Source organism: Strix uralensis, chromosome 11, assembly GCF_047716275.1.
Source record: "Strix uralensis isolate ZFMK-TIS-50842 chromosome 11, bStrUra1, whole genome shotgun sequence".
In the NCBI taxonomy this organism is placed as follows: Eukaryota; Metazoa; Chordata; class Aves; order Strigiformes; family Strigidae; genus Strix; species Strix uralensis.
The window spans coordinates 3,574,675-3,586,930 of NC_133982.1; the positions used below are offsets into that span (position 1 = coordinate 3,574,675).

A 12,256-nucleotide genomic window follows, 5' to 3' on the forward strand; every position below is an offset into this window, starting at 1 on the left:
GTGCAAGCATCTTGCAATTTAAATAGTTGTTGTTTGTGTGCTAACATTAAGAGGGATAGAAGAGTGGGCTGAGCTGCTGAGTCTTCTTTGAAGTTTAATTGTCTATTTGGTAACAGAACACATAATCTTCCATTACAAATCTTATTTTATATGGTAATTGGCTCATTTGCTCTCTGGTTATCAATTTAACTTCTCTGTCACAAACATCTGTACTTGAATTGTGTTAATCTGTGTGAATGCTAAACGTTGACATAGTTAAAGTATAAAAGTGTATTTTAAAAGCGTTTTTTAATTCATTAAGTGGAAAGTAATTGATAATAAAGCGAGCACTTCTCGTATTATTATCCCTTGGTAGGCAGCTTGACATTTGCTCCATAAGCCAGAAAAGCAAAGTCACTTTGAAAAAATAATGTTTCAAATTCTCAGTCTCCTAAATCAAAAATATCTGAGAGCAGGTAACAGGATATCTAATTCAACTTTCATTTTTGTGGAAAAAAAATACTGAATGTTTCAATATTACTGCTTGCTTGTGGACAATGCCCTAAGTTAAAGCTGTAACGGTTGCTAAAGATATTTGAGTACTTTCCAAATGTCTTCATTACAATTACAATAGACTAGATATTAGGAATCATTTCTTTACAGAACAGGTCGTTGGGCGTTGGAATGGGCTGCCCAGGGAGGTGGTGGAGTCCCCATCCCTGGAGGTGTTTAAGAGTAAAGTTGACTTAGTGCTTAGGGATATGCTGTAGTTGGGAACTGTCAGTGTTAGGTCAATGGTTGGACTGGATGATCTTCAAGGTCTTTTCCAATCTGTGATTCTGTGATTACAAGTTAAACATTAGTGTAGAAAATAGAAATAATCCCCAAACTTTACCTTGCACTAATTTTGCTTCAAATGTGATGGTCCATCAGGTCCCTTGCGATGCTCCTCCCTCCTTGTCACCCTTTACTCATCCCTCAACCTTTCAGATTAGCAATGGCCGTTCCCAAACTACTGCTGCTCGATCTTCTGTGGTTCAATTTTGGGTTTGCTTTTAAAAAGCTACCTATTTTCTGCTAGGCATCATGGAAGTCTCTTACCCAGTAGGTGGATGTTGAGGGAAGTCTAAACTGCTGGCAGCATATTCCAGGAGGGAAATATGCAGAACACTGCTAGAGACATCTGTCTTCAAGAATTAGTGATAGGATCCTCCCATCGTACAGTCTGTGCTGGGCAGACAAGGTGTCTATACCGAGGAGTAGTGACTTGCCCTTGCTGATGCTTCTGTGATTGAGGGAGGGTCTGCTGTGTCTCCTCTGTGATGTTTATGCTCATCATTTCTGAAATAAAAGGGTGTCTAAATAGGCTTTTGAAAGAGGTAACCATTAAACATGTAGAAGTAAATGGAAAACTGTGTAAAAATGTGGTTTAATTATTATGATAAAATTTACCTTTCTTTTGATAAAGTAACTACCTTTGGCAAAGACAGTCTTGAACCCAGAGCAGGTATTTTTTGCATTGAGCCACTCCTGATTTTATTGAATTTCTCTTATCTATCCCATTTCTCATCCTTGAGTTTTACAGCGTAGCTACTCAGTGTAGCAATTTGCCTGTATTTTGATGCCATCAGATGAATTTTTTTACACAAGTTTTGTGCTTTTGACAGTGAATGTTATTGGCTTGTGTTTATTAGGATTCCTGTGACAAGTTTAATATGTGGCTAAGGAATTAAATGTTAGCCTGTGACAAATGTTATGAAAATTGTACATTCATGGAAAATTGTACATTCATGGAAAAAACTTTTCATGTTTCCAATTTTTATGGTCCCTTTTTTTCAACTATGTAAGCATTTCAGGAATCGATATGTGTGTGTGTCTATACATGTGGAGAAAGAGATTGAAAGGAAATGAGAACATAAACTATTGATCAAGCAGACTGGAACAAAATTACTCATTAGTTAAAAATGGCTAACGATGAGAGAGCAATGATCTATCACAGGCTGACATCAGTATGATGCATCTGGGAAAGGGCAAATACAGTAGTAGAATGAATCGGGCAAGATATTTGCTGTAGTGATAACACTGTATTTATGCCATTTTTCAAGTCACTGGTGAGAAATCTGAAATTGCATGCAAATAATTGAAAGTCTACAGGCTACAAAGATTAATTCAAACTAGAGTAAATACAGAGGGTCTGTGAGGAGGGTGTGGGTGACTTGTCACACTAGAACTAAGCAAACGTGACTTGTTGAGCGTGCCACAGTAAAAGCTGGGAGATGGGAAGGGAGTGGAGAAATAGTGCAGCTCACAATAAATAAAAATGCTGATGATAAATGACAGGGAGGAACAAAAATTTAAAATAAAAGGCACCGTTTTCATAAAGTATAAGTAATGGCAATTTGGTCACAAATAAATTCAGAAGACAGTTTTTAGATGTCAGAGTCATGTACGGTTATAACAGCCATCTGATACAGATAGTAAATACAAAAATATCTAAATCATTTTAAGGTGGAGGTCATGGCATGTTTCGTAAATTTATGGAAAGTTTATATGAAGTGGATGTCTGAAGTTGTAGGCAGCTGGACTCAGCCCCATCCAGATTTTTCTCCTACATGAGTTCGAAAAGTGAATATATAGGTACATCTTCATGTACTTTGTGGTATAGGTTTACGTGCTTGTCTGAGAGTTAAGCCATCTTCTTACTCTATAAATAAATATTTCCATATGTTAATATTCTCTAATTTATAATCTGAAACTTGAGGAGTTTTTGGAGAGCTGCTTGTCTGCAGCTATCTGTTTTTAAAAGCGTCAAATCCACCTACAAACATTTACAATCATTTCACAGGAAGAAGGAAAACATAATCTAGTATTCCTTATTCCCTAGCATGAAATAAATCTCATTGGTAGGTGAAGCGTGTAAAATGTTTGCCTAAACTCTGTAGCCCTTCCATATTGACTTTTTGATAAATATTAAAGGGCAGAAGGTCACTTTTGACTTTCCTGGAACTTGAACAATCAGAACTGCCAACATAAGTAAGCAAATTGCCCTTGTGTCTTTGAGTGTAGTAAAAACAAATAAATAGCTGAATGTTCTTCATAATAGATGACAGTCAAATTGTATGTACCTGCAAACAGCGGCTCTTTCTGCTGCTGAGCTAAAGAAGCAGAGAGTCTTAGTACGCAGCTGGATGCTTCTTAGTGGCCCATCTGTTGACAGAAGATTTTTGACATGTCTGTATGTTAAGACAGTTTAGGGCTTGTATTGCCAAAAAATTCTGCGTCTCTGAAATTTTGTGGATTTTAAATATCTTTAATTAATCTTACTCTGAGTATATAAGGACATTTAAAAAAGCAGCCAAGAGCCAGCAATAACAACTTTGGTACATGTCTTAAATGAAGAACCTGTCTGTTTTGCTGTGTTGTGCAGTACCCATCTTCAGTCATACATACCTGTAATACAGTATCAATGTGATGCAAAGGGGTGTGTGTGTGTAGTGCTGTACGTAGTGTTTCTTGGGCTTACACAAACCAGAAAAGAAAATCTTTGGATCAGTACAGCCCTGCCTCCTTGGTAAGCTGAGTTTCTTCGCAGAAACACAAGACAATGGTACCGTAGGAAAGTTTCCTCTTAGTTTTATGTCCATTCATTTTAAAAAGTCTTTTTTATGTAATTTTAGCTTTTGGTTACCTGCTGACTTCAAGTATTGAATACAGAGAACTCTCTGAAAAATTTCTGTTGTATAAACTGCAGAGTTTTTGTGAATAAACAAATTATTGCTAATCACGATATGCCTTTGTATAATGTTGCCTGACTGCACTTCCCACTGGTCTGTGCTTTATGGAGCCTCAGATGGACTTACCAGGCATCAAAGTGTAGATTACTGAAAAAGTTCTAGACAGCCATTTTCATCATAGCCTGACTTTTAAATTTCAGATCTAACTTACTATCTTTCCATTTTATAATTTAATAAACTTTGCTGCAGGAGGGGGTGAAGGCTTTTGTATAACCTTTCATTGTCTTACTGGGCAGCCTATCCCACAAGATTCTTTTATTTGTGAAAGGGGCATCAAACTGTTGAACAATTAAGCACTGAATGATTTGCCCAGATGAACTCTGAGTTGGTAAAGGAAGAGTGTGAATAATGTCTGCAAACCACTGCCTGCTGTGGTCTTTTTAGCATGCAGCAACATGCCTACGGCAGATAAGAGACTGCAGCGTGTTCTTCAACCACAGAAATATTTCTTTCCAAATGGCATATATGTGTCTTGATTTTAAAATACTTTTTAACTTTACACTTTTTATATCTTGGTTCGATTTGTTCTTTCATGTATCCTCAAGAGGTCATTTCAAATTAAAATGGCTGGCTGTTTAACTGGCCCAGATGTAATTTTGAAATAACACAGAGCTTGCATCAGCTTCTGTCAAACCCTGATCTGAAAATTTCTGCCAATATTGCTACTGTTCGTGCTGGAGTCCCTGAAGCCATCTTTTTGTGTGTTGAATCTTACTGTAGTTTTGAGTTCAAGCACAATTGGTATGTTTTTGTGGACGCTAACACCATCTTTTGTCTTTTTTCCATTTTATTTGAAGTTCCTCCTGAATTCCTGAAGCGGCCTGCAAATATTTATGCTCATGAATCTATGGACATTGTGTTTGAGTGTGAGGTGACTGGAAAACCCACTCCAACTGTGAAATGGATCAAGAATGGCGACATGGTGATCCCGAGTGACTATTTCAAAATTGTTGTAAGTATATTGTCCATTTTGCAGATTTTTAAGCTGTTGGTCCTCTAACACATAGCATGGAAGCTAAGTTCTTTTATAGGACCAGCTTCCTGGTTTTGTACTATTGATGTTGGGGGTCTGGAAGAGAAATGGTTTCTTGAAACCTTTAATGCTCTGTAATTCAGTTGTTTTACTGAACCACTAAGGCACGTTGCTTATATTGTATGAATTGATTTCTTTGTAGCCTAGATTTTCCATGAGAGACAGATGCACACACAATGACAAAACGCACTGTATTTGCTGAACCTGTTAGAGTGCAGGCTCACCGTGAACACTGACTGACTGTTTTCTGCAGCCGTCTGTGATCAATGAAAATTACAATTTCAAACAGGAGTTTAAATATAAATATAACTGAGTTGTGGATCATGAGTTTTGGCAAACCGGTACTTCTAGTGGGAAATTTTAGATGTAAGTGAAAGTCATTATTGAGGCATGGTTGAGAACTTAATGGTTGTATAATTGGGTATACCTGAGGTTGTAGGATTGTAACAGTGAGCTACACGGTTATATTCAGTGCTTAAAATATCGTAAAAATGGCTGTGGAGATGTTATGACTTGCCACTGATATGTGATGCTAGAAAATGATAGCCATTAGTAAGAGCTTCTGCTGCTTTTTGATACTGTATAATTTGAGGATTCAGTGCAAGAGAGGTGAAATCTGACGGGAACTCCAAATACATTTTTCCATGTTACTGTTCAAAAGTTTCTCCTGTCATCGTAACGTGCCATAATAATACCATTGTTTTTGCAATTGCAACCCATTTTTAAGTGTTGCATTTTTCCTTTACTCTTCAGAAAGAACATAATCTGCAAGTTTTGGGTCTGGTGAAATCAGATGAAGGATTCTATCAGTGCATTGCAGAAAATGATGTTGGAAATGCGCAGGCTGGAGCCCAGCTGATAATACTTGACCTTGGTAAGATAAACCATGACAGTAGAGTGCCAGAAGATGGGAAGGAACAATTTCAAGGGACCATTTCCAGATGATGTGTTATATCTATAGTTAGATATAGCTAGAGTAGGATGTTCTTTTAAAATCATATGAGTGGTTCAGTGTTGTCTTCTGTACACTTAAAGTTACTTAAGAGAAGTTAAGGAGTTCTGTAGGATTCACCTTGTATTTTGGAAATTATGTAGAAAATATTTAGTGCAATAATAAACCACAGCCAGAAATCTGAAATGTTGCATGCTGTGAGATTTTAAAAAAATAACAGGATAGCCGAAATGAAAGCAATCACTGAAATTACAAAAGTGAAAAATAAGCAATTATGGAGCACACTGCAAATGAAGTATTTTACACCCAAGTCATTCATTCCAGTGTCAGAAGCTTTTTTTCTATTAGTTTAAAAAGTAGTAAGATTTGTCATTTCTGCAAACTGCAGTTGCAACATTTTTTTTTGTTACAGCTGCAGTTTAAGATAAATATTTGTTATTGTGCTCTAGTCAGTGGAATTACTAACAGTGCTCACTTTCTTGCAATGTCCTGCACTGCATATTTTGGATGTTAAAAGAGAATAATCGCTGTTACGATTAAAGACCTACTATCTTCCAGAAAAAAAGGTAGTATAAATGTCATTGCTAAGACATCAGCTTGTTTTGCTTTTTCAGGTCACACAGTTCTTAAAAATAATTTCTAAGAGCACAAGGAAGAAAACCAATAGTAAGAGGGATGAGGGGACAGATAAGTCAGACCAGAAAATATTAACTCTGTACTTTTGGGGGCTTTTGTGTTGACTGTCTTTTTGGGGTATTGATCAGAATTCTAATTTCTGTTTTATTTGGATAGAGAGGATTTAGGAGAAACAGTCTTATGTATGGTCAGAGGCGTGATGTAACTTCACACTTACAATTTTAACAGATGTGAATCTGCTAGACATGGTTTTGGTGTTCAACATACAGAGAGAAAACTGTTATGAGCGTGCCATAAAGAGAGAGATTTTCCATTTATTTTCTGATTGTTTTGTAGAGTAGTTGTGTGCTTAACTTCTGAATTCTCGTTTGGATATGGGTATGTTTCATTGCTGGCTGAAGAGCTGCATGTACTTTCCACAATTATTTGGGGAATGAAAGGTGCCCTCTACTGGATTCAGCAGCTTTAATGCTATAGAGCCGTGGGATTTCAACCTCCAAGTCGTGTTAGGCATCTGGATCCAGCAATGGCTTACTGTCATCAGGTTGCCAGAAAAACTATTAGAAGTAATTTTATTTCTGCTATATGCATGAATCACCTGAGTAGTTTCCAAATCTTTCGAGCGGAAGCATTATTCCATATTTTCCACATTTGAAAAATACTGAATAATTAATGTACTTGGGTTTTGAAGCCCTGCCCGAGTTTGTACTTTCACCCAGTTCCCAGTAGTGGTTTATAAATTACTATTACTGTTATTATTTTAGTTCCTGTGGTCTCACTCTTCTTCCTTTCCCTCTCCTGTTGTTTGCCCAGTGGTTTCTCTTTCCTGTTCTACTCTGGCAACCTGTCCTGTTATACTAAAGGACTTTGCCTTATAATGCTGTCCTTTTTCTTTTGCATGCTGCCAAAGGATTATGGATGCAGTGTTGATGGAGTCTCATTTCGGGTGTAAAGATACACTCCCGAAGTCGTATCATTCTGTTACATGGCCTGCAGTGTTTTTAACAATGCACTCCCTGTGTAACGCTGATGCATTTTAGTTGTTGTTTTCCAGCAGTAGAGATAACCACATGGTACATCACTGGAAGTACATTTTGTTGTTGTTGAGTAGTGGCATAACAGGTAGTGCAATTAGGAATGAATGTACTATGTCTTAGTTGTGATATATGAAAACTGGTATACACAGTCGAAGAAAATACAGATGTTTGGTATTTTAATACCTTCTCACAACATATGAACAGCAAAGAAGGAAACAATATTCAGGGAAAGAGGGTGAAGGTATCATATATAGTAGTTCTTTCGTGACCGCTATCTTGGTATGAAAATTAAAAACACTAATTTGAGCAAAAACTATTCTGAACACTTTGGTCAATAATTCAGAGACCTTTTATTTTTTTTCATACCTGATGATGCGAAATACCTCCTTTGCCAATTTGAAAAGTAATTTCAGTGAAGAAATGTTGATTAAATGTTCATCAAAGTTCTTCCCAATTAGCAGTGTGTCCCTTTCATTGCTGTTCTGTTTTCTCCTTCCTAAATGGAATTGGCAAACATCTGGCTATTTACAAACTATTTCCCATTAGCCCTTTTGCTTATCATATCAAATTGATCTTTAATAAATTAAATTTAAATTAGAAAGCAGGAGCCTGATGGAGTTTCTCAGAGAGGCTGCACACATTCTTTATGGGCCAGTATGGAAGAAATGGATCAAGACTATTCTGTGGGCATCTGTAAATGGTATGCAGCATTGATTGTGATATAACTGACAACAAGGAAGGAGGTAGTTGGCTGACATCAGAGGCGAGTTTGAGTAGCTGGAAAAGGCAGAGTTACTCAGACTTTGAGGGAGATATGCTGAAAAAGGTTGAATAGAAATAAACCAATAAAACTGTTGGTACTTTGCATATTAGATCAGAACTTAGTTGCCTCTTCTGTACATTAGCTTGTTTCAATCTAAACCCTTCATATGGAAATCTTCCAGTGGGTTGGGGTTTGCTGCCTAGAACATTGCTGCTTTATCCATAGCTTTATTAAGGTGTACTGTAAGGGTTTCTGAATGGTCTAGAAGTAAAATACCACATCTGTATTTTCTTCTGTCTTAGAAGGTGGCATGATTTTTAAATACAATAGGCACAGAGTATATGGTGTGACTGTCTGCTCGCAACAAAAGGTTTTCTGTATTTGAACGTAGATTTCTGACTTCACAGGAAGCAGTAGTTTGGTGATTCACCTTGTCTTCTGCACAGTGACAGTTTTGGTGTGTGAGTGTGTGTAGTGTGTGAGTAAGTTGTGCATAGCCACACAGACCGGTGTATTTGTAGACTCTCATCTGCTAGAATAAGCTTAATATAATTGTTGATCAGACATAAGTTTCTTTTGGCTTGGTCTTCTTTGTATTTGGGGTGAATTCTGAAAAGCTTGCGGTATATACAGAAGTTATTTGTGGAAAATATTAAAAAATTGACTGGCTAAAAAAGTTAGAATCATTTGAAGGCTTATTGGAGTAGCTTTTTATTTTCAAATTGTGTAATTCTCTGTTAATAATTTAGAAAAGAAGACTGTACTTGGAAATGGATTGGCTGTACAGAGTCCACAACTTTTGCTTTTTCTGGAATTTATAAAAGAATTGTGGCATTGAGAGAGGAGATTTTTAGGACAAGTGTTCATAATTGAGAAGGTTGAAAGGGGGAGGAGAGGGAGTGGGGTTCCAGTAAATGGTCTGAGTTAAATACTCTTCTACCAATTTCCATTGTACTTCTCTTCAGGTGTAGAATTCTGCAACAGAGTTGAAAAGCATCCCATCTGCTTTCCAAATACTTCGAGATTTGAAATTGTGTCCCTGTTTCTCAGGTAGTGTCCTACCCCTGGAGGTTAAGTACCTTTGGGAATTTCACTGGGGTTGTGGCTCTGCTGCCTGGTCTGCCTTTTAGGGAGACTTGAAGAACTACCTAAATGGCATTGCTCTGCCCTTGCCCTCTGCCAGCGTTTGGCAGTCTCCATGCTCCTCTCTGTGCCTCGTTGGTTAGAAGATAGGTGATCTTTTCTTATATCCTGCAAATGCCACCACGGAGGACTCCTGCATAGCCCAGTGAGAAGGAGGGACCTTAGTTGTGCCTTGCAAATTACTTTCTCAGCAACCTCAAAATCTCTCCCCCTCCTTTTTTACACAAAACCAATCTTTTTTATTTACAGTTAGATCCTGATGGGTCAGCCTCTGACCATCTCAATTACAGATCAGGTATACTAGTATGGTCAATTATAACAAAGCTATTTCTTGTCATTGTTTTTACATCATTATTTTGTGTGGTCTGTGAAGACCTCAGTAATGGATACATTTGGGTTTTCTTCATGGAGGTTAAATGCTAGTGACAAGACTGAAAAATTCAGCCAGGACCTGTAAAAGGCCCGGCCTTTTCCAGTTTATCTGGCATTGCTCAGAATTGCCATTTGGGGACTGAAAAAAGAACAGGTGGTAATAAGTAAAAGGAGGTGCCTTTGGGGGAGGGAGGCAGATGGTTCCCTGTCACCCCTGTGTGATAGGCATTTGACAAGTACTCAGGCACCAAAAAAAAAGGAGTGATTCTTGAATGCTGTATAAAGAAAAATCATAGACTGTAAACAAATATGTCATGTTATTTAGAGAACAGTTTCAAAACATTATTTGAGACGCACTGTATCACCTTCAAAATTCCAAAGTGTAGTATAGTATACTGCATGATTCTTGTACTTTTATGCTGCAAAAGTTAATGTTTGCCATTCTGTGCCGTATTTGTGAGTTGTATAGGAGTGAGATCTTCAAGTGAATGAATTGAGTATGCTGCTGGATACCAGTGGAGGTGGTGTGTTGGACCTGCTATGCAGGAATAGAAAAGAACTGATCAGATATATAAAGGTCAGAGCAGCCTTGGCAGCAGTGGTCATGAGATGCTTGAATTTAGGCTTCTAAGAGAACTGAGCAAAACAAATAAGAGAATTACAGCCTTGAACTTCAAGAGAGGAGATTTTGACTTGTTCAGGGATCTTTTTGACAGGTTCCTATGGGAGATTGTGTTGATGGCCAAGAGGCAAACTGTTTGATCCTGAAGGACAGTCTTCTCAAAGCACAAGAATGGTCTATTTCAAAGTGCAGGAATTTGAGCATGCGTGTCCAGGAGGCCAGTAGGGATAAAGAAGGAGCTCCTGACTTGGCTCCAACACAGAAAGCAAGTACATAGAATTTGGAAGCAAATGCTGAAAAGTGATGGATATTGCCTGGATGTGCAGGGATGGAACCAGGATCAAAGCTCAGCTGGAGCTGGAACCATTTCAAGGAAGGTTATGGAGCAAATCCCTCTGGAATCCATGTTATAGGTACATGAAAGAGATGATGATGACTGGGAAAATCAAGCATGGGTTTACCAAGGACAAATTGTGCCCAGCTATCCCAGTAGCCTTCTGAGATTAAATGGTTGGCCCCGTGGTCAAGAGGAGAGAAGTGAATACTGTTTACTTTGCCTTTACCAAGGCCTTTGACACCGTCTCCAGTAGTATCCCTGAAGTTTAACTGGGGAAATACAGACTGGACAGGTGGGTGGTGGGGTGTGTGGGGAGCTGGCTGGCCCAGCAGGCTCCCAGCATCGTGGTCAATGGGGTGAAGACTAACCGGTAGCCCAGGTAATGAGTGGCGTTACCCGGGGCTTGACACTGGGACAGAGAGGGTTTTGTATCTGCACCGGTGACCTGGATGACAGGGCAGAGAGCATCCATAGCGGGTTTGCAGGTTATACTGGGTTGGGAGGAGCAGCAGATACGCTGGTAGAGAGAGGGACCCGACAGGCTGAAGAAAGGGATTGGTGGGAACCTCTAGAGTTCAACACTGACGAGTGTGGAGTCCTGCATCAGAGCCAGAGTGCCTCCATGCACTAGAGGCTGGGCACCGGCTAAGCAAGCAGCTTTGCAGAAAAGGATTTGGTGGGATAGGCAAGAGGTCAAGGGATGTGATTGCTTCCCCCTACTTGGCTGCTGGTGAGACCACATTAGGACAGTTTTGAGCTTCCCAACACAAGACAGACATTGACATAGTGGAGCCCCAGTGGAGACCTACCAAGTTAATTAGGGAGGTGGAGCACGTGGTATACTGAGATGTACTGTGACTCTGAGAGAAATGAATTTGATTAATCCTGAAGAATGGAAGCCTAACAACATGTTATTGCTCAACCAGCTGATGGAGGTCATAGAGCAGATGGAGATAACAGGAAAAGCCTGCAAAAAGGGAATTTCTGATCAGATAAGAGAAAACAGTTTCACAGTGAGGATAGTTGCAGTCAGAACAGGTTGCCCAAGGAGGTTATGAAATCTCTGGTTTTGGAGATAGTCAAGACACACCTAGACAAGGCCCTGAGCAACCTGGTCAAAGGTGGCTCTGCTCAAACGAGGGGTTTTATAGATGACCTGAGATCCCTCCTAACTAGTAGTATTGTATAATTCAGAAAGACTGTCTGTCTGAGAGGTGTGAGTGGACCCCATTTATCTCTGTGTGCAGTCTTAATGTAATAGCCAAATTACGACAATTTTGTGGTATGTATTTCCCTGCTGATCTCCTTGGGAGAAACATAAATGTCTGGTATTGGTGACAGTTTGACATTACAAACCAAATTTGATTAAAGTATAACACCACTTCAGTTGCACTGTATGATATTAATTCCTCTGCTGAATTGCATTATGTGAAGCCTAATTCCGAGAGAGTTTTAAAGACATCATTTATTGACCTAAATTGGTGATTTCTTTGTGTAATTGAATTCTGTCCAGGACTATTGCTGCATGAATAATTTCATTTTATGTTGGTGCTTCTCTGCCGGAGTTTGGCCATGAGCTATCTCACGT

The 12,256-nt window shown here is 38.8% G+C and overlaps 1 protein-coding gene across 9 annotated transcripts in view; it reads left to right on the forward strand.

Annotated features, from left to right (window-relative positions):
- NEO1 (neogenin 1) overlaps window positions 1-12,256 on the forward strand; it is a 210,852-nt gene that overhangs the window by 128,488 nt on the left and 70,108 nt on the right. For all 9 annotated transcript variants that reach the window (XM_074880250.1, XM_074880253.1, XM_074880254.1 and 6 more), the window contains exons 6-7: window positions 4,571-4,725; window positions 5,560-5,680. In XM_074880250.1, coding sequence (XP_074736351.1) covers window positions 4,571-4,725; window positions 5,560-5,680 — 276 coding nt within the window. The remainder of the gene's footprint in view (window positions 1-4,570; window positions 4,726-5,559; window positions 5,681-12,256) is intronic.